The sequence below is a fragment of the Macrosteles quadrilineatus genome, unplaced genomic scaffold (assembly GCF_028750875.1).
Source record: "Macrosteles quadrilineatus isolate MER2022 unplaced genomic scaffold, UCM_ALF_1.0 Scaffold_3__2_contigs__length_128488019, whole genome shotgun sequence".
Taxonomy (NCBI): domain Eukaryota; kingdom Metazoa; phylum Arthropoda; class Insecta; order Hemiptera; family Cicadellidae; genus Macrosteles; species Macrosteles quadrilineatus.
This window is the reverse complement of record NW_026542596.1, coordinates 109,289,163-109,313,710: the sequence shown is the minus strand read 5'-3', so window position 1 is coordinate 109,313,710 and position 24,548 is coordinate 109,289,163. Positions and strand designations below refer to the sequence as shown.

Genomic DNA, 24,548 nt, shown 5'->3' with positions numbered 1-24,548 from the left:
AGCTACAACAGTTTATCTATCCTCCATAAGAATAAAATGGAAATTTTAAATTTACACTTTTTTTAATTTTCTCCGTAATCACTGCTCCAACATACTAAATTATTTATTTTTTTAAGCTCTAGCTCTACAAAATGATTGGGAAAGAAATTCCAAAATTTTATGTTTTAGGTCCAAAAATTGGAAAACCCTATTTTTACCCCATAAAACCCTGTTCCCACAGTTCGATCATGCTGGTTCGCGAACTCGTTCGAATAAACTTAGGTTTCACGTTTTTGTACCAAATTTCATCAAAATCGGATGATTTTTGCTCGAGTTATCGCGCTAACGGATACATATATAAAAAATACTTATCTATACTTATAAAAGGCAAAGCCCTCACTGACTGACTCACTCACTCACTCATCACTAATTCTCCCACTTCCCATTTACCTAGGAGGCTGAAATTTGGTACACTGATTCTTTAGGCATTAAATAGGAAAACTAAGTTGTTTTTATTCTGATCGGACTCTCGGGCTCCTCCCCAGTGGCTCTGGAGTTTCCCATGTTAACCTTATGAGTACTCATATTTAAATGGAATTAATGAATCTTAACAGCTGTTTCAATTTAAACAAGTTGGTTTTATTCTATGATGTACAATAGCATTAAAGTTACAAGGATTACCAACAGGGTGCAGCACTATTATTTTTTTAATTTATGACAACAGTTGCAACCAAAAGGGGAGTGAGCGTAGCGAACGAACTTCAACCTGGGGGCGAGTTAGCGTAGCGAACACTGAGCTATAATTCTGTGGTAGCGAACGAGCTAACCTGAAGGCAAGTGAGCGCAGCGAACGAGCTCCAACCTAAAGGTGAGTGAGCATAACGAACGAACTTCAACCAGGACGTGGTTAAGCCATGCGAACGAGCTCAATAAGGAAGTAAAACGGGGTAAAGCCCTTGGGTACAGCTAGTATATATATATATAGATATATGAATTTTAACGGATTGTGTTTTTAGCCTCTAGGGAACTCAAAACGAAAAATAAAATTGGTCCCGGGTCCAGTTCTTACCATAAGTATTACGGTAATAGATTGCTGTATGTGAAATTCACTAAAAACGGAAAATCTTTCAGTTGCATGATGAATGGATGATAGTTTATTTCATATCACATACAAATATTTATATAAACTGTTTTCAGAATAACTAGGACTTATTTTTACAATTACGAACATAAATACCGGTAGCTAACTTTAACTTTGTTTGTTTCCCTTATTCGTCTAACATAAATACAGATTCCTTATTTTGTTAGAGTAAATTCTGTTAAATCTTTTAAAAAATATATTGGTTTGAATTTACTGCTCTACATAATTTTGTTCCGCGATTCACGAACATCTAATGTAATCAAAACTGTCAAATGATGGTTGTATGATTAAAATATATAAAACATTATATCGCACTTCTATTATGTTTAATATTATCTCAGAACTACAGAATTTTCTAAATCTTGTATTTTTACCTAAAATTACAGTGTGCCTAGTTTTCTTTAAAATTGCATATTCGTAACACCAACGAACATAATGCAATGTATATGTAATACATACATATACGTTTTCAATAGCAAGGTTAGTTTTAAGATTCAATGCGTTAATGCCAAACTAGGAAAAAAGCCCTAAAACTGCGTATAACCATAGATTAAACATACTCCCTTAGGAGTATGTTTTATTTTAGGTCAAATAACAAGGGAGATATGGGGCAAATTGAGGTTTGGCCGCAATCTTGGATAATGGATACCGCACTTCTGGTTCAAATTTCGCTTTGGCAACAGGCAGATTCGTACTCAGCAGGGTTGAAATACCCTATAAACACTGTTCCTCAATTGTTACATGAAATGATTCTTGCAATTTGCAATGCCCTTTTTTAAGCCACGGCCATACGGGCGTTTTTTTCACTCGGTAAATACTAGCTTATTTTCATGCTGCTTGAATTCCCGCTGTTGTAGGCCACATCTGCGTTTTTTCACGCGGTAAAATGTAGCTTATTTTCGAACCGGTTTAAGTCTAGGAGTGGCAAAACGCAGTGGCAACCCGTAGTCAATTGCTGAATTCACATGATTATGTTTTGTATCTTCTCATGGCCGGAATAGTAACCTTATTTTTGACTAATGAACTAGGAATATGAATGATTTATTAATTTCAATAAAAAAATAACACTATAATTGTTGTATTTTGTTAACATTTTATTTAATTATTTACATTTAGTATAAAAAAATTAATATAAAATACATTTATGGCAATTTAAAATTAATTTTTTATAAGACTTTCATCAAATCTTTGAATATAACTAAAATATTGCTCTACATAAATCTCCCTTCCCATTCTTTGGTCCAACTAAATTTCTTTCCCTTTAGTAACAAATTATTAAGTAGTCCAGTAAGGTCGACGGTCAACGTATGTTTAGGACAAAACGTGTACTGATTGGCTAGACCCAAAAATATTTTTCGCAGTTCTGAAAAAATACATTTAGCTTGATTTAAAATTGCCAGGACCACTTGAGAAACGCTCCATGTTGCTCCCGCCCGTGTAGCCAGGGACAGAGCGTGAAAACATGCTTCAAAAATGCACCCCAGTCCATTCTTCTGCGGGCCGCGGCTGGCGATTTTGAAGACGCATCTACGTGAAAACAAAACGGCTTACACGTGTGTTTGCACATCAAAATTGGACCGAGTTATCGTGCTAACAGACACATATAAGTTCCTTCCATCATGCATATAACCTAAGCTATATGAATTTGAATGGAGGGTGTTTTTGACCTCTGGGAACCTCAAAACGAAAAAATAAAATCAGTCTCGGGACTAGGTCTTACCATGAGACCTACGGTAATAGCTTATTCGTTATATAAGGGGGATTCGCTAAAAAGAAGCCATTTATTTTTAATATATCATTTTACGTGATTAGATATTTTACTGGCTGAAAAAAGTTACAGTAACTTAAATGCCGCTGTAAAAGTACAAACTCTCCTTTTCCGCTTCCTGGATGTTCTAAATTATTACGCTCTGAACTGATTTCATAAACTTACGCCTTCCATTCTCTTCTTATTCTCTTCTCCACTTCTCCTTAAAAATATTCATAATATTAGTCCTTTTTGCGACTAATTTGAGTTTGTTCAATTGAAATTGAAACGTTTAAAGTTTAAAGTGGGAATGAGGGATTAGATTAGAAGTAACCCGCACTGTAAAATCTGTAAATTATAAATTTCTGTAGTGATAGAATTAACTTAAGCATTTAAACACATAGGATAGTGTTAGTTATTATACACAGTAATATTTTAATTATAATCTTCAAAGAATTTATTACAGGCCAAAAAATATACACCCAAGTAAGTTTAGTAATATTAAAACATAGCCTACTCCCTTGTTTTGCTTAGTCTATGGTTTAGTGCTGTAGGCTAATATTATTGATGGGACAGGCCTATATTGTCAAAATGTGGATTGTTTTTTTGAAGTTAGCCTAAATTGAAACAGCCCTGGCATATGTAAGTTACCACGATTGGGGTTTAGAATCAATTAACTTAATTGATTTGAAAGTCTACCCTTTATTATGATTATGACCCTGACCTGTCCAATTCCTCAGAGCAAACGACTACAGACGGAGTTAAGGTATCATGAATGTATGTAGCCTATTTATGTAGGCCTAGGCCTAATTGAAATGGTGAGATTTGGTAGGCCTAAACAAATCTTAAATATTTAGCTGACTTGCTGTGAAGTAGCTAAGTCAACAGGCCGTTTATATACAAAGGCAATAGGCCTAGGTAACAATAATAAATTAACTTAAGTCGCTCCTGCATGTAGGATGTAGACAACTCTTCCTGAGAGTTGCCACACTGTCGTGAAAGAAGTCGACAGATTCAGCGACGTTGTTGCCAGACCTTTGAAGGAGAGGTAGGCTAAGTACTTAATTTTTACCTTCTCAGTGCACCCTGGGAAAATGAAATTTTCTATTCTGAAAATGTAGGTAATAACGCCCTGATTCTGAAAATGATGAGTATTTTACGCGTCAAACGTCGGAAACCCATGGAAAAGTGGAAAACGGGAAAAACAAAGTTTTTGCGGAAATAGGTTATGTGGTTGAATTAGGCTACTCAAATTAGAGCAAGCTGAACAATTATAACTAAAGTTATGCAAGAATTTCCAAGATCTGATGGATATTAAGGGAGATATGGAAAAAGTGTCAGAAAACGGGGAAAACAATTTCGCGTAAATCGAACGTGTGGATATTCAAATTCAAGATCAGATTAAAAATAACAAAGTTACGACCGGAAAAGCGTTGGGTTAGGTTACGTTGGGCTAGGTTAGGTTAAGTTAGATTACGTTGGGTTAGGTTTATTGTTAGTAACCTAACCGTAGTTTTTTGGGGCCATATCTCCTTTAACATCCATATATATTCTTGTTCAGCTCGCTCTACCGGTTAATTTGATTAAGTACCGGTACCCCACAATTGATTTTGGTGTAAACAATATTTTTTCACTTTTTTGCGCTTTTCCATGGTTCTCCGACGCTTTTGCGCGAAAAAACTATCATTTTTAGAGTCAGGGCATTAATTTATTTCCTACATTTTTAAAAAAGAAAATTTTATTTTCCGATGTTGCACTGAGAAGTTAAGAATTACGCCTACTGAAGGAGAGACCTAGGCCTATTTGCTGCGTAGTTTGTACGGTTATATTGCCTCACAAACAGGTCGCTGGATGGGGTGGCTGATGGTGTCTAAGTACATCCAAATTCAAGTTAATAGGCTCAAGTTAGGCCTCCTACTATGTCTGTCAAAATATTAACTTACCTTAAACTTCTTAAATAACTTAGTTCAGCAAACCTTGCTAACTTATAAAGCTAAGTATTGCCTGAGATCTGTTATTAAGTCGTCAATCTAATAACTTAAATTAAGAAAACTTAACACAAAGTTGGGCCTAGTTAACTTATATCGAGGTAGCCTATCATACTTAGTCTTAATTTATCGATACCGATACCACATTTTCAGCACAAGTTTTACTTGCATTTAGTCCTATTACAAATTTACCTATTTTTTGTTAGGATGACATCATACCCAGATAGCCACGTCTTTTCACAAGGAGGCGACTTGTCTCAACTCACTGGGGGCTTTACATCACAAAATGATTCAGGCATTTACGAGGATGAGTTAGGCCAAAGGGACACTGATTTGGTTGAACACGATGGAGCCATGTCATCGAGGGCTGAGGCCATTTGTAAGGAAAACCGTAAAATAAATAGGTTTGTTGAACTTAATTTGAAGCAGCTTGAAATGAAGCGTATAAAGTTGATGAAAGAGGACAAAGAACTTGAAGCAGAGAAGACAAAACTTTTAGAAATTCAAAAGCGCCAAAGTGATCAAAGTATAAAACTGCAAATGGATGAGGAGGAGTGCAGCCTAACATATATGAATGTGCTAAAGGAAAGAAATAAAGTTGTGGAAAAGTAAGTTTAAAATATAACAGTTTGTTGGATGTTAGCTAGGCCAGGCCTACTACTTAACATTTAGTGATACAGTTGTTATAAAATAGGTTTATTACAGTAAGTTTATCATTGTACTCATTTTTATTGGTGGACATATTTACCTAATTCAGTATGGTAGCCTAAGTTACTGTAAAAACAATAACTGCACATTGTAAAATCTATCAATGAATGAACGCAAAATTCAAGTTCTAAGTTCTAATAATTCCAATGATCGGCTACAGTACCACAGAGAACCTACATAACCTTGATAGGTAACTTAACTCGCACATGATGTTTTACATCAACAATTTGAAAAAAAATGTTTAAACACACATTTAGGTGTAGGCCGAACTTAAATGTCATCACTCATCAGCTATAGAGCTGTAGGTAAATGGTGTAACTCTGTTCACAAATAATGCTAGTAAGTGACGAGGAGCCTCGTTGCGGCGTACACGCTAACTACGGAGCTATACGCAACGCATAAACAGCCCTACTTAAAAACAATCCTCATATTTAAACTAAACTGAACGCTTACTAACCTAAAGGCCGCAACACACTGTAAAAGAGTGGCGGGGTGCCCTCTTATCTTCTTTAAAATACCCATAACAGAAAATCAATATTTATGTTGAATGAAAATTTCATCTGATAATACATCGTAGGTTATCTGAACTGTACCCCAATACTAGTTTTCACAATGCCTGATATTTTAGTTCAATTATTAATTACCTGTAAAAGGCAAACCATATTCATTAAAACAATGAACTAGATGATTTAACATTTTGATAATGATTTTTAACACGCTTGTTAGTTAAGTGTTAGGGTATAATTTTAATAAATTTAAATTTTGAAAAATAATTTGAAAAGGTTTTATCAAGTTGGTATGTTTTTAGATTAAAGCAAGTTGAAGATTTCATTAATGTGTATGAGCAGAATGTGGTAAAGGGGAAAACTCTTGGAGAAAGCATTGAAGAAAGCAAACAATGGCTTGAATCCGAGTTTGATCAAATAAAGAAAAAATCTAAAGCTGTACAAGATAAAATCACCAGGAGTAAAGTATCATGTTTAGCTATGTTGGAGGAAAAAGCTAAAAAATGTAAGTACTAAAAAATTGATCTACCCAGGACCGCGTTTATAAATGGGCCTGGGCCCAGGGGCGCAAGAGGTTTTTTGTTGCGGGTGCAAGATACAGAAGAGTTTTTGGATTTTGCCGCAATCATGGCTTTTGCTGAAATAAATAAAACATGGTGATGTAATGGTGAGGGAGGGGGGCGCCATCTACATGTACTGGGTGGAGGGGGGGAGGGTCACTGCTCGATGTACGTACACCACTGCTCAAATAGAGTGTGCAGGGCCTTTCTAAAGTCATTTCGATAATACGGATAGTTTGGTAATTTGGATGGGGTCCAGTCCCAGTTTATCCCGATTATTGATGTTCTGCTTTGCCACTGAATAAGCACTTGCAACAGCTTGCCTCATCAGCTCAGGCAAGTATCATCACTGTACAACCACAGATTTGCTATTTTAATGTTAGAAGTAATGGTTCCAAAATAAATCTAGCTGAGTGCACGTATCATCTTTCCAGGATTATATATATCACCTAAATGTTGTTTTTTGAGCCCAAGAAGATGTAAAATCAATACGAATAACTGAGAGAAATAAAATTTGAATGTATTTTGAGACTAACATGGGATGTAAGTTATGCTTAATGGGATGGATTTTTGCTGCTGCCATATGAACTATCATTATCTCACCGCAGTCGAGAAACATTTTTACTACGAAATATTAAAGATTATTGTAGGGTTTCATTAAAACATCTCTTTGTGTTAGATTTTGAAATAGGTACATTCAGCTACAACATTCCTCTATATTATTATACTTTCAGGTAAGGAACTGAAAGATGTTATGGTAAAGGACAGAGAAGATATGGTGAGTGAAATTCAAAGTTTAGCATTTAAAAATGAGGAAATGCTTGTTAAATGTAAAGATATTCAGGAAGAAATTGAGAAAATGAAACAAAACAAAATTCATTTAATAGAATCCTACAACTCAACCCTCAAGGAATATAAACAGGTAAGCTATTTTGCATGTAATATTTTTCTGACACTGATACTGTCTCAAAGATTTCTAGATCTATAAAAAATGTGACTAACCTTGGAGGAAATGTGACGTTAAAAGTGTGAACTAGTTAGTAGCCAATAAATGGTAGAGTTATTTGGTCTTTGTTCATTTGTTTACAGCTTAATGAAGGTGTATCAATGATCTATCAAGAGTTAAATGAGTCAAAGAAAGTCAACGCTTCTCGTATACAGCAGTTAAAACTCAAGATAAACACAGAGGAAAATATGTAAGTGTGAAAATATTGCTTGCACTGCTGAATCATTTCTCAAGTATCATAATTGTATTTAACGAAGACATGACTGTGGTTATAACTTATAAACCTAAGATTTAAATTTTTTTCAATATAGGGACATATTTATTATTGAAGACATTATAGACAGTTTAATTAAAGGACATTTTAGGACATTTAGTAAGGACATTTAGTTAAAGGACATTTGCCTAAGACAACTATGTAATACCCCCGCCGCAGCAAACCTGCAGACTAAGCGAATTTCTATCTACTTGGCTGGAACTCCACAAAATTATTCCCTTAAAATTGTCAGATTTATTTACTATAGTTCGGCCGCTTAGAAAACGACCTCCTCCAGCATTGGTTTAGCATTAGCGCGCAGGTCGTTTTCTAAGCGGCCGAGCTATATTTAAATATCATTAATTATAAGGAGTACTTAGGTTTGCTGCTACAGGGAAGGCAATAAGGTGTGTTTTAGCGAATTTCCCTATAGGGAAGTAGCTATTACCGTAGGTGGCACGGTAAAACCTAGGCCCGGGACCGATTTACTTTTTCATTTTGATGTCCCCAGAGGCCAAAAACACCATTCGTTCAAATTTTTATATATGTATATATATATATATATATATTAAATATTTAAGTAAATAAGTACAACTGAGCACCCTGTATATTATATTTTATAAAAAGAAGTGACATGTTTCGGACATTAGTCCATTTTCAAACTTCAAAATACATTAAACACTTAACTGTTGTTTATATTGTTTGTTTGTAAATAAATATAATTTATATATACAGATGATTAATACAACTAGACAGGATTTTGAAAATCATTTTTGTTACTGATTTGATATACATATTTGATATATACACTCCACAAAATTATTCCCTTAAAATTGTCAGATTTATTTACTATATATATCTAAATATATAAAAGGCAAAGCCCTCACTCACTCACTCACTCATCACTAATTCTCCAACTTCCCATTTACCTAGGAGGCTGAAATTCGGTACACCGATTCTTTGGGCATTAAATAGGAAAACTAAGTAGTTTTTATTCTGATCGGGCTTTCGGGCTCCGCCCCAGTGGCTCTGGAATTTCCCATGTTAACCTTATGATTTTTTATATTTAAAAGGAATTCTTAACAGCTGTTTCAATTAAACAAGTTGGTTCTGTTCTATGATGTTCAATAGCATTAAAGTTACAAGGATTACCAACAGGGTGCAGCACTATTATTTTTTTAAATTTATGACTACAGCCAATTTGCAACCAAAAGGTCAGTGAGCGTAGCGAACAAACTTCAACCTGGAAGAGAGTTAGCGTAGCAAACGAGCTAACCCGAAGGCAAGTGAGCGGAGCGAACGAGCTCCAACCTAAAGGTGAGTGAGCGTAGCGAACGAACTTCAACCAGGACGTGATTGAGCCATGCGAACGAGCTCACTTGTGAAGTTATACGGGGCAAAGCCCGTGGGTACAGCTAGTATATATATATATATAGATTTATATATATATGTGTCCGTGAACGCGATAACTTGAGTAATTTTTGTCCGATTTTGATGAAATTTGGTTTAAAGGTGTAAGGCAAGATAAATTTGAATGAGTTCGCGAACCAGCATGATCGGACCATGGGAACGGGGTTTTCCGGTGGGTTTTATGGGGTAAAAATTGGTTTTTCTCATTTTTGACCCCCAAAACACAAAATTTCCCAATTTATCTCTAGACCATGTTAAAGAGCTTAAAAAAACAAATAATTTAGTATATCAAAGTGTTTTTGTACAATTATTGGTAACGGAGAAAATTCAAAAAATTTTAAATTTAAAATTCCCATGTTATTCTTAAGGAGAATATTGAAAATGTTGTAGTTTGTTTGTTTATGGATATATTTTGATCAAACTTGGCAAATTTATTTATTTTATACTAAGCTATTAATATTTTACTAAAACACACTTTATTAGTTTCAGTTTCCTTGTGGCAGCAAACCTAGGTACTCGTTAAACGTAAATAGATTCAATTGAAAATCATTCAGAGAAATGGAAATTTGCTTAGTCGGCAGGCTTGCTGCGACGGGGGTATTTTTATTAAAATATTGAAAGCTTAAGTATGAAGTCAAAATATTTTCCAAATTTCGTTATGTCCATAGACAAGCAAACTATAACAGTTTATTTATTCTCCATAAGAATAACATGGTAATTTAAAATTTACACTTTTTTGGAATTTTATCCATTACCGTTGGGCATACAACAATGCCTCAATATACTAAATTATTTGTTTTTATGAGCTCTACAAAATAATTTTGAAAGAAATTGAACATTTTTTATTTTTAGTGTGAAAAATGGGAAACCCCCATTTTTACCCCGTAAAACCCTGTTCCCATTGTCCTATACCTGCTGGTTTGCCAACTCGTTTGACCAAATTTCATCATAATCAGATTATTTTTGCTCGAGTTATCGTGCTAATGTACACTTATATAAATATATATGAATTTGACCAGATGGTGTTTTTGGCCTCTGGGGACCTCAAAACGAAAAAATAAATCGGTCCCGGGTCTAGGTCTTACCATGAGACCTACGGTAATAGCTACTTCCCTATAGGGAATTTCGCTAAAAAGCAGCTGGAAATGTTGTGCTGCAATGTGAGTACTTATTAAACTTTAACAGAATAAATAACTTAGTAAATAATCTTGAGTTTTACAGTGAAGTTAACTATTTTAAGATCAGTTTATTGAATTTGAATACAGTACCTCCAAACTAAATAAATCACAATAGGTGTGTTTGAATCCAAGTACAATTGGGGATGAGTGTGTATTGGGTGAGATAATTTATTATATTGGGTAGTAATGCAATTTTTCACACAAATGTTTGATTTCAGAAACTGCAATCTTAAAATCAGACTGGAGAAAAAAAAGGATTCGATGCATGGCTTGACATCAAAAAGGAATGAGCTAACTAATTTGTCAAAGCAGCTGAAAGAAACTGTAGATGAAGCTGAGAAACGTGTTGAGAAAAAAGTTAGGGTGAGTAGTTTTAATTACTACTTAAAAGGTGAACTTGTCTACATTTGCAACTAGCATATGTTTATTTGTAAACAAAATGAAGTAATTATTATAACTATAGTCAGTGCTTGATTTGCGGAATGGCGTTCCGGTACCTCACTTTCGGAATGATAAAAATATTGGCATAAATAGGTATTAATCACCTTTAATAGGTTACAGTTCCGGCACCAAATTACAAATCGAGCACTGACCATAGTGTGAAAAAATCACAGAATCATTATTACAACTAATTTGTTATGGGCTTCCTGCACAAAGGTGCTGCCAGAAAGTTTTACCGGGGTGGGGGGGGGGGGTGTGACACAGGTGGACATACCAGGGGCCAGAGGCCCTGTTGTACTCATTCCCATTACCCTGAAATTTTAATTTACCAATATAAAAAAAAAACTCTGGGGGGGGGGGCACGGCTACCACCTACATCTCTCTGCTGGAGCCCTTGCTCCTGCAAGAAATTTTGTTTGGGGAAGGAAGCAAACCGATAGCTTGGTTCAGAGTATGGGGAAATGCCCTTCCTACAAACAGTTTTTATAAATACTAGTGTACCCGTTGCTTGATAAGTACACACGCATATTAGAACAGAAACGGGGTGGATGATAAACATAAACAAATTATTTCACCAGCCCAACATGTTAATATTATTTGTATAGGATTCGGACTAGTTGCGTCATTTGTTTATGTGTATTATCCATACCAGTTTCTGTTCTAATATTCGTGGTATTACAGAAGTTATTTAAAATCTAAGTGAATTCAAAATAAATAACTCTCACAATACTCTTAGATTAATTTATAAGATATGACTTATTGAATATTAAGTTAAGTATGTTCTGGTTCTGGATGTACTCACTCTGATAGAAAAGCTCTTTTTAAACAATACTTAGGCTGTTGTAAATATTTTATAACGTTTTAGGAGCTGACCTTGTTTATTAGGGCTTTACAAAAATAAATGAAGCAGAAAGAAATTAGAGAAGATCTTCAATTAGTTTTTCCAAATTTAGAGATAGCATTAATGATATTTGTAAGCACAGCTTTAACCAACTGCTCGGCAGAAAGATCGTTTTCATGCCTTTAAAAGACAACACATTATTTAAAAAGGCAATCTTCTGAATAAGGACTTTTTTAACTAGCAGTCTTGTATATTAAAGGAGAACTGCTGAAATCCCTGGACTTAACTTGATCAGTTATTGTATAATTTGCTAGGTTAAAATCAAGGAGGAAAGTGTGAACTTAATTACTAACTTATCCCGTGCAAAATTTTATGTTATTCTGTAAAGAAGAATGTGTCATGGATAAAATGCTTATAACGCTTTTCATTGAACACTTAATCAGATCTCCAGTACTTACCTTTTTAATACTTAATTTTTTTCGTTTTGATTAATTTAATTTTAAAATAAAAACAGATTTCTAAATAAAAGAATTTGTGATTCTTGTATTTCTGATCTGACTATATGTGTTATAAGAACCCTTGTATACTGACGTTTTTGTGTGCCATTTTCGCACAGCAAAACGTGATTATGCCTCTTATGATATGATACAACAACGTTGCATTCCATGTATCCACAACAAATCGCGTTTTGCATGATAACGGCAAAACAAAAACATCTGTAAAAAGGGCTCAAAATTTTATTAGATTTGTTGATGCAGCACGCAATTGCCGATTACTATTCTACCAAATCAGCCGCCTGGGCATGTATTGGGGTAATCTTAGGTCAGGGAGCGTGTTGATGAGTGGTGGGGGAGGGGGCAGCAAACTTAGATAGTTAAATACGCCCCTGGTTTGGGTATCAGAGTTCGTTGCTTAGGCCTACTTGATGAACCAGCCATTATGCTGTTGCACAAAAATGTACATGTTATTACGTTGCAAATCAGTTTGATATGTTTAACAATGTCTCACAAACACTACCTCTATTTTTTTTTATTAGCCGATGTGGTGGCAGTTCACTAAGACAACAGACAATATAAAATATTAGTACAAACTATTTAATATTCTACTGAGTCCCCTAATGGCCATGGCATTAGGCAAGTAATTTTTATTGAGTTTTAATAATGTAATGTTCTAGCTGTGTGAATTGTTTCTTGGTTGGAGCTACAGGAGAAAATAAGTTAGTATCTCTAGTTTGAAGGTGCAAACCATTTTGGTCATTTTGGCTGCAGCACAGTCTTGCAAATAAAACTCAAGAGCCTGTTTTTATGCGAGCTATATTTTAATTTCCTAAAAATGTTTTATAAATTATTATTTGTTTTTTAGTTTTATTTAATAATGTGCTTATTGTTTGATTCCATAACCATAATAGGAGATTAAAATGTATGAAGACAAGAAACCAGTTCTTAGTAATCAAGCAAGAACTTTACGTGAAACGTTGAAGAGATATGAAAATGTTGAAACTGAAAATGGAGATTACAAGAAAAGTATTTTGTATTTAGAGGAAGATATTAAACTTAACATCAGCAAATTGACCGAGAAAGAAAATAATGTTTGTGAGCTTAAGAAGGAAATGAAAGCTTTAGAGGATAAATTAAGTATATTGAAAGAGAACAATTCTGATGTTGAGAAAAAAATTGAAAATCTCAACTTGACCAAGAGGAATATTTTGGTTCGTGTAGAAGAAAATAAAGTTTTGTGTAAGCAAGAAAGGTAAATCCAATAACCTTTTAGTTGTTACATATACAAAAAAAATTAATGGGAGTAAGCTAAGGGAGTATGTTTTATCTATGGCTAAAGTTATAGTTATTGACAATAATAACATTTATAAAAATAAATACAAAAAGCAGTTAGATAAGGGAATAACGGTGTACATATTGTTGAACACTCATTAGGAATTTTAGCAGATTGTTTATACAAATCAAACATCATCGTCATATACAATAAATTATCATACAAACAAATTGCCCAAAACCTTTATATATTGTTTTTTGTCAAACATTGTGGCCACAATTAAATCAAAGAATTCTAACACTGAGTGACAGGAGTACATATAAAACTGTAATAAATTAGGGGAAAAGGATGTGTATATTTTTATGTATTTAATTTCTTATATGATAAAGTTTATAATTTTTGTTATTTGCTTGAAAAAGTTGAATACCTTACATTCAGTAGTCAAACGGTTAAGACATTGTAAACCATTATCTCATATGGTTTAACCTGAAACCAGTGTCTGCATGAATCAAAACTCTTATTACCACCAAACAAGTTGTAGATACGTGGATACACAAGAAGAATATATACCCCTGCCGCAGCAAACCTGCCATTCAGTAATTTGTATTGTAAAATCAGTAATTTATATTGTGTCAGTATTTACTTATACAGGGTGTCCCGAAGGTGAATCCAAACTCTGGTAAATGGTTCTTGGAGTAAAATAAAGATAAAATGAAGAACTGTATTTTTTTTGTATTTTTACATTACATAAACAGTTTTATCTGTGTATTTTTCCAACCAATCTTAATGAAATTTTGAATTTAATATGGAAGAGCCCCCATGTTAAAATATCATCTTGGTCTAATTATTCATAACTGTTTTTATTTTGGATGCCATTTCAGTTTTTAAAATTTAAATTATTAAAAAATGTCGTATCATATGAAATGATTTCAAGAATACTTTTTTTGCATTATAGTTGAAATATCTCAAATTTAGTTGTAAAATAAGGCAAAATAGGTGCAGCCAGTCTAGTTTAGCCTTTTTCTACCTGTTTTTTTAATCAACAGTTTTCAATAAAAAAAAAATTACAGAAAAAAATTTAAATTACTAAAAAGTAAATTAAATTTAAAAATTAAAATGGCCGCCTTATTGAATTGGTTTAAGTGAATTTTTTCCACCATTAGTCCCTTTTACTTTAACATACATATAAAGTTTCATTAAGATCGGTTGGAACAATCCAAAGATAAAAATATCATTCCAACACTTACCATAAGTTTAACATGGGAATAAAATAAATCTAGTTTTATCAACAGTAAAATGTGATACTATACGTCAATGGCTAAACTAATTCCATCTGACTGTCTTGTACATTGCAGAGAGAGCAAGCTTAAGGAAAATGAAACTCTAAAACAGATCAATGAAAACTTGTCTGCTGAAATAGAGCAGCTCACATTGAAACTTACAGAACTACACAGTTTTAATGAAAATTCTCAAGTGAAAGAGGAAGAAATCAAACAACTAATCAAAAGCTGTAAGGAAGCTGTGAGAATAAATGAAGACAAGGTACAATTTAGACATTTTAAAATCCAATTGTTTTTTTATCTTCATAAAAGTTGGTAATAGTTTAGAAAAGTGTAAGTTGATAGTTATTTTACCGTAAATCAAATGTTAATTTGTTACCATTAAAATCAAAATCATATCACAGATCTTAAAAAAAGTTCTAAAGGTTTTGTTTAGGACTTTGGAAGTTTGATTTTTTAAACTTACTGTATGGTACTTTTTTTAGATACCGGTAAATTGTAAAATTGTATAGTGATGTAAGACGAGATAAAAACCAGGGTGTATACCAACCGGGAAAACCGGGAGAACCGGGAAATAACCTTGAATTTGAAGGTACCTGGAAAAAACCGGGAAAAGCCGGGATTTTTGGACCGATTCCGGGATTTTTATTTTAGCCCCGGTAGAAGATTGTAGTCGAAAAATGCGTCTTGCCGCGATTGCGGGCGACGACAATGACGTTTTCGTGACCGCGGGAGACGACGATGACGTTTCCGTGACCGCAGGATACGACAATGACATCTACACATCCGTGGGAAATGATCATGATTTGCCGCGATTGCGGACGACAACGATTACGTTTCCGTGACCGCGGGAGATGACTATGACGTATCCGTGACCACTGGGGACGACGATCATGTTTACATGGCTGCGGTAAATATTCATGATTTTGCCGCGACTGCGTATTTCGACGATTACGTTTCCCTAACCGCTGGAGTCAATGATGATGTCTACACGGCCGCGGAAGATTTTCATGATTTGCCGTGACCGCGAAAGATGAAGATGATGATTTCTACACGGCCACGTGAAATGCTCATGATTTTGCAGCGATTGCGGCCGACGAAGATGACTTTTCCGTGACCGCGGGAGACGACGATGACGTTTACGTGACCGTGAGATCAACGATGATGTATACACTGCCACGGGAAATATTCATGATTTTGCCGAGATCGCGGACGACGACGATGACGTTTTCATAACTGCGAGAGGCAATGATGATGTCTACACGGCCGCAGATGCTTATGATTTTACCGAGGTCGTGGACGACGGCGCTGACGTTTCCATAACTGCGAGAGGCAATGATGATGTCTACACGGCCGCGGAAGATTTTCGTGATTTGCCGTGACCACGAAAGACGACGATGATGATTTCTACACGGCCGCGTGATATGCTCATGATTTTGCCGTGATTGCGGCCGACGACGATGACGTTTCAGTGACCGCGGGAAACTACCATGACGTTTCCGTGACCGCGAGATCAACGATGATGTTTACACTGTCGCGGGAAATATTCATTATTTTGCCGAGATCGTGGACGACGACGATGACGTTTCCGTGACTGCGGGTAGCAATGATGATGTCTACACGGCCTCGGAAGATTTTCGTGATTTGCCGTGACCGCGAAAGACGACGGTTATTATGTCAACACGGCCGCAGATGTTCATGATTTTGCCGCGATCGCGGACGACGACGATGACGTTTACGTGACCGCGGGATCAACGATGATGTTTACACTGCCGCGGGAAATTTTCATGATTTTGCCGAGATCGCGGACGACAACGATGACGTTCCCGTGACCGCGGGAGTCAATGATGGTGTCTACACGGCCTCGGAACATTTTCGTCATTTTGCCGCTATCGCGGATGACGATGATTACGTTTCCGTGATCGCGAGAGACAGCGATAATGTATACGTACCGCGGGAGATGTCCAGGATTTTTCTATGATAACGTAAGACTGTGATTACTTTAACGTCACTGTGGGAAGCGACCACACGACCGCAGGAAATATTCAGGATTTTGCCGCCGTTGATATTGTGTTCATAAAAAATGAAGATATTCAGGATTTTGCTGCCATCGAGAGAGACAATGTTTCCGTGGCCTTAAGTAATGATGACAATGAAAATTATTACTTAATAAGGATTATTATTTTTTCAACACTAGCTCACTGGACTTGAAACAAATTTGATGTATATTGTATACTTAAGCTGCAAGTCTTCAATTGATTATAGTTTAAGTGGATTCAAACAGACACGCGGAATCCTGGAAAAACTTTGAAAAACCAGGAAAAAACCTGGAATTTCACATTAATAAAATAGTATACACCCTGAAAACACCACTACCAAGAATTTCTAAGTTTTTACCTCTGTTTACAAAAGAGAAGTTAAAGATATTAAACAATTTTACTTTGCCTATTATATGGTCCAGGTTTTGTCATACAATGTTTTTTCTTTAAAAATGCTGTGATACTGTAGTAGGTAGTCTTATTGTTCCAAGTTTTAGAATTTGTAACTGATTGTTGTTTCTAAAGTAAGGCACAATGTTTAATGTGCAATACTTTATCAAATTTTTTACTTTATAGTTGTTAAAGAGCAAAGAAGACCAGATTAAGACAAATGAAGAATATAAAAGAACTATTGATGAAATGAAATCCTACATGGAAAAGCATGATTTTTTAATTCTAGAAGGAAAGCCCATGCAGGAAGAACTCATGGAAACGCTAGAGAAGAAACAATGTCTGGAACAGTCAATCAAACTTCTTGATGAAAGTCATAATCAGACGATAAATAATATGAAAAATAGCCACATGGCAAAAATGCAGGTATAGTTATTTAAGTAGCTAGTGGGCGAAGTGGCACTTTGCTGCACACGAGAGAAATGTTTACGCACAAGCCGTAGGCGAGTGTGGAAAGTTTCTCGAGTGCAGCAAAGGCAGTTTACACTTGTGTTACACATTATGTTTTTTCTACAGTTACTATAAGGCTAAGCTCACACATTTGATTTTTTGATCGACCAATAAAGAAATCGGCAAAAAATAAATCGCCCTTGATTTATGTCTAGGTGCACAGGTGGTGATTTTTTAGTTGAGAAATTATTTTTTTTCGAGTGTGTTACAGCTATCCTAAAATGGACTTTGTTGAATTAACCTGTGTTTTTGCTCTTCTAATTAGATCAAAGATAAAAATGAGACCGTAAATATTGGGTTCAAGTAAGTCGGATACTTTATATAAACTAGACTGTTTTATAAACTGTACACTTGTTTACGTCATTACAGAGAAAAGTTCATTAACCTTTCCCGGACAGGCGAAATCGTGACATAGAACGAGAAAAAGTTATAGGAAAAAATAAAAATTAATTTTCCTTATTTGTGTTTTGTTATATATAAGTATATATAAAATAAACACAATGGAACACTTCTTACTGTCAAAATAATTTTTTACTTGTTTTTAACTATGCGGATATACCCGTTACCCGTGCGTGAATGAGTAGAAAAGCAGCGGATATATCCACCACCCGTCTTTGATGATATGACCATGACAACGTTAGGCAATAAACAAAGAACAATATTTAAACAATAAATAAAGACAACGTAGTGTTGAGCGCGAAATGTCGTGGGAGGGTGCGTAGAAGAGGTGGGTGGAGCGCGGGAGAGGGGGAGGTGCGGGAGAGGGTAGGCACGGGAGAGAGGGAGCAGTGCGGGGAGGTTGCAACCATGGAGAGAGCAGGAAAGTGGCGTCTTGGTACCACGAAACATCTGATTACTGTTCAAGCACCTGCCAGTCTGTCTGAAGAGAAGGCGTATATATTCGCTTCCCGTCCGGATTATCAAAAACCATAAGCGGATATATCCCCCACTCGTCCTTTATTGCCAAAGACTTAGGCGGATATATCCTTCACCTGTCCGTGAAGAATTAATTACTATAGAATGTATGTTGAAAGTTTTGATAAACTGTTACTATTAGTTAAGACAACGTATTTTTGGACAATCTTTTTAAAAAAATTCCTGTTTATAATATATGCTAATCCAGCTTTGATTTTGATTGAATAGGGGTAGGCCTAAACTCGGAAATAAAACTTACAAAAGTTTGAGTAAACATTAACATGTTTTAATGGTAGTAAAGATCTTATAGTTATTAAAATACAATGGAATATCAGTGACAGGCCGATTTTTTTGTAGACCGTGTGCGCAGACAGGTAACAACCTGTACGTTACAGATTCCCGGCCGACAATCACCTCGCCTACGAATCTGTAGCATTTTGCAGATTTTAAAATCACAATTTTTGATCGCCTAATACATGATGCACGGATTGGCCGATGAAATAACGCCTCAAAAATCGCTCGTGTGCGCCTAGCCTAAATCATATAAATAATTTGTCTTTCAAACACTGCGCAATATGTTTTTAGGTTAGGCTAAATCCAAACATTGAATGAAATGGGGAAAGCTGCACCGCGATCGTAGTCCTAATATCTTTAAGTGTTGCCAAATTATTTTTAAGCGTACACGGATTAAGTGTATAGTAAAATCACGCTGTTTCGTGTTGTTTGGTCGGAATGCTGGTGTGAGGAAAAAAAAACCTTTGGAAATGAAAAACTGAAAATAGAAATATGGTCTACAGTTTGGACTTCCTACTTACTTAAATTTTTTATCTTTATGATTCTTTTAGTTATTTGTTATTGTTATCAGTATATAAGTCATTGCTATTTGACTAATGTGTTTCCTCAAAGAGACTATTAGGGTTATATAAACTAATTATTCCATACAAATAGCCATGCTTTGAATTTAATTTTACTCGGTTTGAATATCTGTGAGTTTAGTTCCATCAGCAAATTTCCCTAATAGGCCTAGGGAACAAGCTATTTTTACGTATTATCAATCTTGTGTTTTGAAAATTCTAGGAAATGGATAGTGAAATGGAAAAACACACATCCATAATGAAAGACATCCAAAAAGGCCAAGAGGAATCAACTAATAAGCTGAAAGAAGAATTAAAGGTAGAAGAAAAAGTAAAAACCGACTATGAAAATGAATTACGAGGTCTTAAAAAACAACTGAAGACATTAAAGAATGAGGAGGTAAGAGTACTCATCTTGAAAGTCAGAAATTAGATAGTGCAGGACCTTGTAAACAATCAAAGCGAGCCCCTACTACTTACTAAAAGTTTCCCCCCCAACCACCATAATGTTGCTCATGCTCATAGGATGATACATTTCTGTGATCACAGCAACATCCGTGGTCATCTCTCATAACACGACAACAATGGTAATGATTTTTCAAATTGTAGCGACACTCGTGAGTAGGGCAGTATCTTGATCAGAGTTCAGTTCAGCAATCATGATTTTTTAATTGACACGACAACAGAAAAGTAGAACAAGCAATAGGATTATTTGGGATTATTCCAAATCAAAATTTGGAAAGACTTAAAATATGTTTTGTGTATTTTTGCCCCTTTCGCACATGCCTAAGGCCGTCTCTGGTCCTAACATCCAAATAATTTCAATAAACTCCACAAATTGTTGAAGAAATTTTGGTTCACTGTCATAAAATATGTGTATCTATTCATGTACAGTATGTGTGAATAACTATTCCAAACTGATTTTTGTACCAAAGACCTTTGCAACCCTGTAAAACTGGTTATCTTTAGCTCAGATAGTTTTCTGTGAGTGGAGAGGAAAATGTTAATAGTTTAAACAGCAGAATTTAATCTTGGAAAATTTGGAACTTCTTTATCCTCATAAAGAACGAAAACAAAAATGATTACCTTTTTGAGTTGTTGTAGTAAATTATTATATACCTATTATTAATACTCTACTAAAAAAGTTGTGATCTGTATGTTATTTTGTTTGAAAGAGCACTGCATTTTATTTTGTATGCTAAATTCAGTAACCAGAAAGATAATAATAAGGTGATGATAGAGAATTTGTCCTCCAAAAAGAGGTTTAAAAAAATTAACAAAACAACAACAGATATCACCTAATAACATTTCCCCAGTAATAACATCTTTTTACAATAAGAACCCATTTCCAAACATTTGGTCTGTTCTTTATACACCAACTTCTGTTGTTACAATGTAAAATGTTGCCAACCCGGGTAATGCTGACAGCTGGTCCTCCATTACTGCGCTTCCTTTAAAACAATCCTTAATGTTGGCTTCACTGGACGGAAGTTTGCTCTGTCTAAGCATAGATGTGTTAATTTGGACAACAAACTTTCACTGTAAGTTTTATGTTGTACATATAGGTTACTGTGATATCAAAGTACAATTCTAAGAAGAGTGGTATGTGATTAAGGTTATTTTTAAATAAATTTACTGCGTAAAGAAATAATACATTATCAATTTGTGGTTGCAGCTTATGAAACGAAGCAAAATAGCTAAAATGGAGAAAAGACAGCAAGCAATAATTCAAGAAATTAACGTCACTCGTGAGGATATTGCCCAAGCTGTTGCTGGAAAATCTCAGGTAATATTTCTCGCCATTATGACTAAATTTGTTTTTCCCATACCATTGTTTTCTTTCTAGGTCTAGTTAAAATTAATATTTAATACATTTACCGTACCTAAATCGTCACAATATTACCGCGATATTATTATCTCCGATAGGCAATAGCAGGATCGGATAATGCAAGGAGTCATATAAGCCAAGGTCATATTAGCAAAGTTCTACTGTTTATTATTCAGTGTCTAATTATACTGTTACGGACTTAACGGGTTCTCTACAATAAAAACTTGGCGATTTTATAATAACTATTTATTTACACTAAATATTCTCTATTTACAATAATTACAATTTCCCAACACCTAACTAACCCTACCTAACCTAGCTAAAGCCGAGATTATTCTAATTTACAATGATCTACTTACACCTAACCTCTACAGGAGTTATCTATATCTCTGTCACTACACTGTCACTGTCACTGTCACTGATCACTCACACCGGCGGGCGGTCGCTGCGATGATCCTCGGACTTGACCCGCTAGACTCAACTCAACTCAACTGCCGTGTGCCGGAAGACGGTCCCTTAGATAAGCTTGCCGTGGAACATTCTAGAGGGATCATGCCCCTTCGGACAAAGCTGTTTACAGATCGCCGTGGAAGCTGTAGAAGGTACTGGGCCTTCTATTCACGTAGTCCGTTGACATGGGTCTATTGTCTATCACTGGTGCGTTTGGAGAATCCGTGTTGACAAAGAACCCTTTTGAGACGATGCCTGGCAATTGTTGCACGGGGCTCCTGACTTGTAACAATACTTATTATTTTCCCCTCAGAATTATATTTCAAACAAGTTTTTCATGACACACAGGATAGCTTAAAAGTCTAATTTGAGGTGCAGCTACTAAAGATTCTAACCGAGCCGTCCACTGTAGGCTTCCCCCTTCTATAGAGATCCCTTGTTCTAAAGAGATGTCTAATCAGCCACTGATCAACCTAAACCCTAGAGTAGTAAGTTTAAACTTGACTACCAGGTTGCAGCACAAGTCCGCTATAGCTTTCAGCTGGTGTGTTGACTTACTTGCAAGGAGAGGTTTGGTCAGGGCCGCGTTAAGGGTCAGTGTAGCCCTGGGCAAACTCAAAATCAGTGCCCCCCTTTTTTCCTAGTGCAGGCGGGCAGTAGTTGTACGACGCCTGTCAGGTGCCCCTCAACCATCGGTGCCCCTGGGCATATGCCCAGTCTGCCCGTTTATAAAAGCGGGCCTGGGTTTGGTCATACTAATCTTGTATACCTGAAAGGGTTATTACAACATGTTTTTTACGTTTGCAGGACAGCACCAGAAGGTGGGTGGAATCTGTGCCTCAGGATGAGTTTGAATTCAGCGAAGTTTAAAGAGTGTTTAGTTACAACTGTGATAGTGCTATTTAGAATAAGAATAATGTCATGGGTGCTTTAAGCAAAGTGCCTATTTTGAATGGATGTTAATATAATTAATAGGTTTATGGGTTAATAAGACATTAGAGAAGTTTCACTAGTTTAATTTAAAATATAGTCTACTAATATCTTAAAACTAAGAAGTGATATCATACAATTTGTTTTTGTTTTCTCTATTGTAAGATTAGTTATGTAAGACTATTTATTTGTCATTCTAGCAATGGATTTGAAGGAAAATCTATAATAATGTCATACATGGTATTTTTCAAGCAATGTGCCTATTTTGCATGGATGTTGATAAATAACTAATAGATTTTGGGGTTTGAAATAAGACATTAAGAGAAGTTTCACTACTTTAATTTAAAATATAGTCTAATATCTTAAAGCTAAGAAGTGTTATCATACAATTTGTTTTTGTTTTATCTTTTGTAAGATTAGTTATGTAAGACTATTTATTTGTCATTCTAGCAATAGATTTGGAGGAAAATCTATTAATTAGTATGTCATTGCAGTAAGATTAGTTTTTCTTTTAAATTACGTACTTTAACTTACTTTGTTTTGAAATATTTTTAAATAGAATTTTTGTTTTTGTTTATGTAACTAAATGCTTTGGTCTGAACTCAAGAAACTAATTTGTGTTACATGTTTTTGTGTTGTGTTGTGTGTTGTGTTCACTTGAAAATATCTAAGCATTAAAATTCTGTCTTTGAAATTTCCGTTTTTCATTTTTATTTAATTACTGATAATTGATGACATATATCTTCTATATAAATAGAATTAGAGTTTTGTCTGTACATTGCTCAGAATTATATATTTGTAGGTTATTTTTACGTTTTATACATTACAGAAGCAGAAACGAGTCTTATCTCTATTTCTGTCTGTCTGTAACACTCAATATGGCATTTTACACTAACTTCTCCAGGAAAACGAGAGTACCTATCAAGATCCAGGTCATTTTAATGTATTCACTGGATTGGCAAGAGTGTCTTAAGCCATTAAAATATGGCCTCACTACTTTGTAAATAAAATTACGGACGTTCAAAAATGCAGTTTTGTGCGATTTTTGTCAAGTTTTTGTCCAATTTTTATCACATAATCATCTATGAAATAACAAACAGCTGTTCGGATCAAGACTATTTTTTTTCTAGCTGTCACTGATATGTTTACAAATGTTGTTTACAAATACCACAACCATTTCCAATCAGGTTTTGAAAGCAAATCCCAACCAAGTGAGATTAAAAACGTTTTTCTTACATAGCAAATTTAATTAATCGCAAGTGCAATAATATAGTGTAATCGTAATGATATTAATTAACTAAGCATCATCCCGATCAGGAACCAGAGATTCTTTGTGTATTAAATTGTTCTTGAGTTTTGATAACAAGAAAGAAGACCTTGAATCAGTGTATAAGATCCCCGTGCGTAGAAATACTACTTACTTACTTGAAATACTTGTCTTCTACATCGTTGACCGACATGTTGGATAGATTGCGTCATGTTACTACTATTTACATATAAACACTAAAAACCATTAAAAAATATCTACATATACTTTTGTGGCGGACGTGTCACGTTACAAAAAGGGGTTCGCTTTCCAACTCATGCAAGGCGTACAATGGCCTATACAGCAGTCCATCACGAATCGCCCTCTTAAAGTCTGGCAGGTCCATGTCACGCACTCGCTTAGGCAAGGTGTTGAAGATCCTAATTGCCGAACGCGGGTAACTCCTTATCGTCTGTGCAAGTTGGCACCGAGGCATGTCAAGGTCTGGGGCTCTGCGGGTATTGTGGGTGTGGACCTCCTCCCTCCTGCCAAAGAGTCCCACCTTGTCTTTGAGAAGT

General features: G+C 35.3%; 1 protein-coding gene across 1 annotated transcript; it reads left to right on the top strand.

Moving 5' to 3' along the window:
* Positions 1–5,225: 5,225 nt before the first annotated feature.
* On the top strand, positions 5,226–22,805 carry LOC128990418 (putative leucine-rich repeat-containing protein DDB_G0290503). The gene is made up of 11 exons (XM_054412775.1): positions 5,226–5,463; positions 6,372–6,574; positions 7,364–7,551; positions 7,719–7,825; positions 10,695–10,839; positions 13,167–13,507; positions 14,884–15,070; positions 17,424–17,663; positions 19,740–19,916; positions 21,192–21,302; positions 22,602–22,805. The coding sequence occupies exons 1-11, from the start codon at positions 5,291–5,293 to the stop codon at positions 22,662–22,664; spliced, it is 1,935 nt and encodes a 644-aa protein (XP_054268750.1). The 5' UTR covers positions 5,226–5,290; the 3' UTR covers positions 22,665–22,805.
* The last annotated feature ends 1,743 nt before the right edge of the window (positions 22,806–24,548 follow it).

Bases quoted from the DNA above. Each gene is read 5' to 3' on its own strand.
- LOC128990418 (XM_054412775.1), top strand. From the start codon at position 5,291: ATGAAGCGTATAAAGTTGATGAAAGAGGACAAAGAACTTGAAGCAGAG. The intron at 5,464-6,371 runs GTAAGTTTAAAA...GTATGTTTTTAG, and splicing joins AGAAATAAAGTTGTGGAAAA to ATTAAAGCAAGTTGAAGATT. The intron at 10,840-13,166 runs GTGAGTAGTTTT...TAACCATAATAG, and splicing joins GTGTTGAGAAAAAAGTTAGG to GAGATTAAAATGTATGAAGA.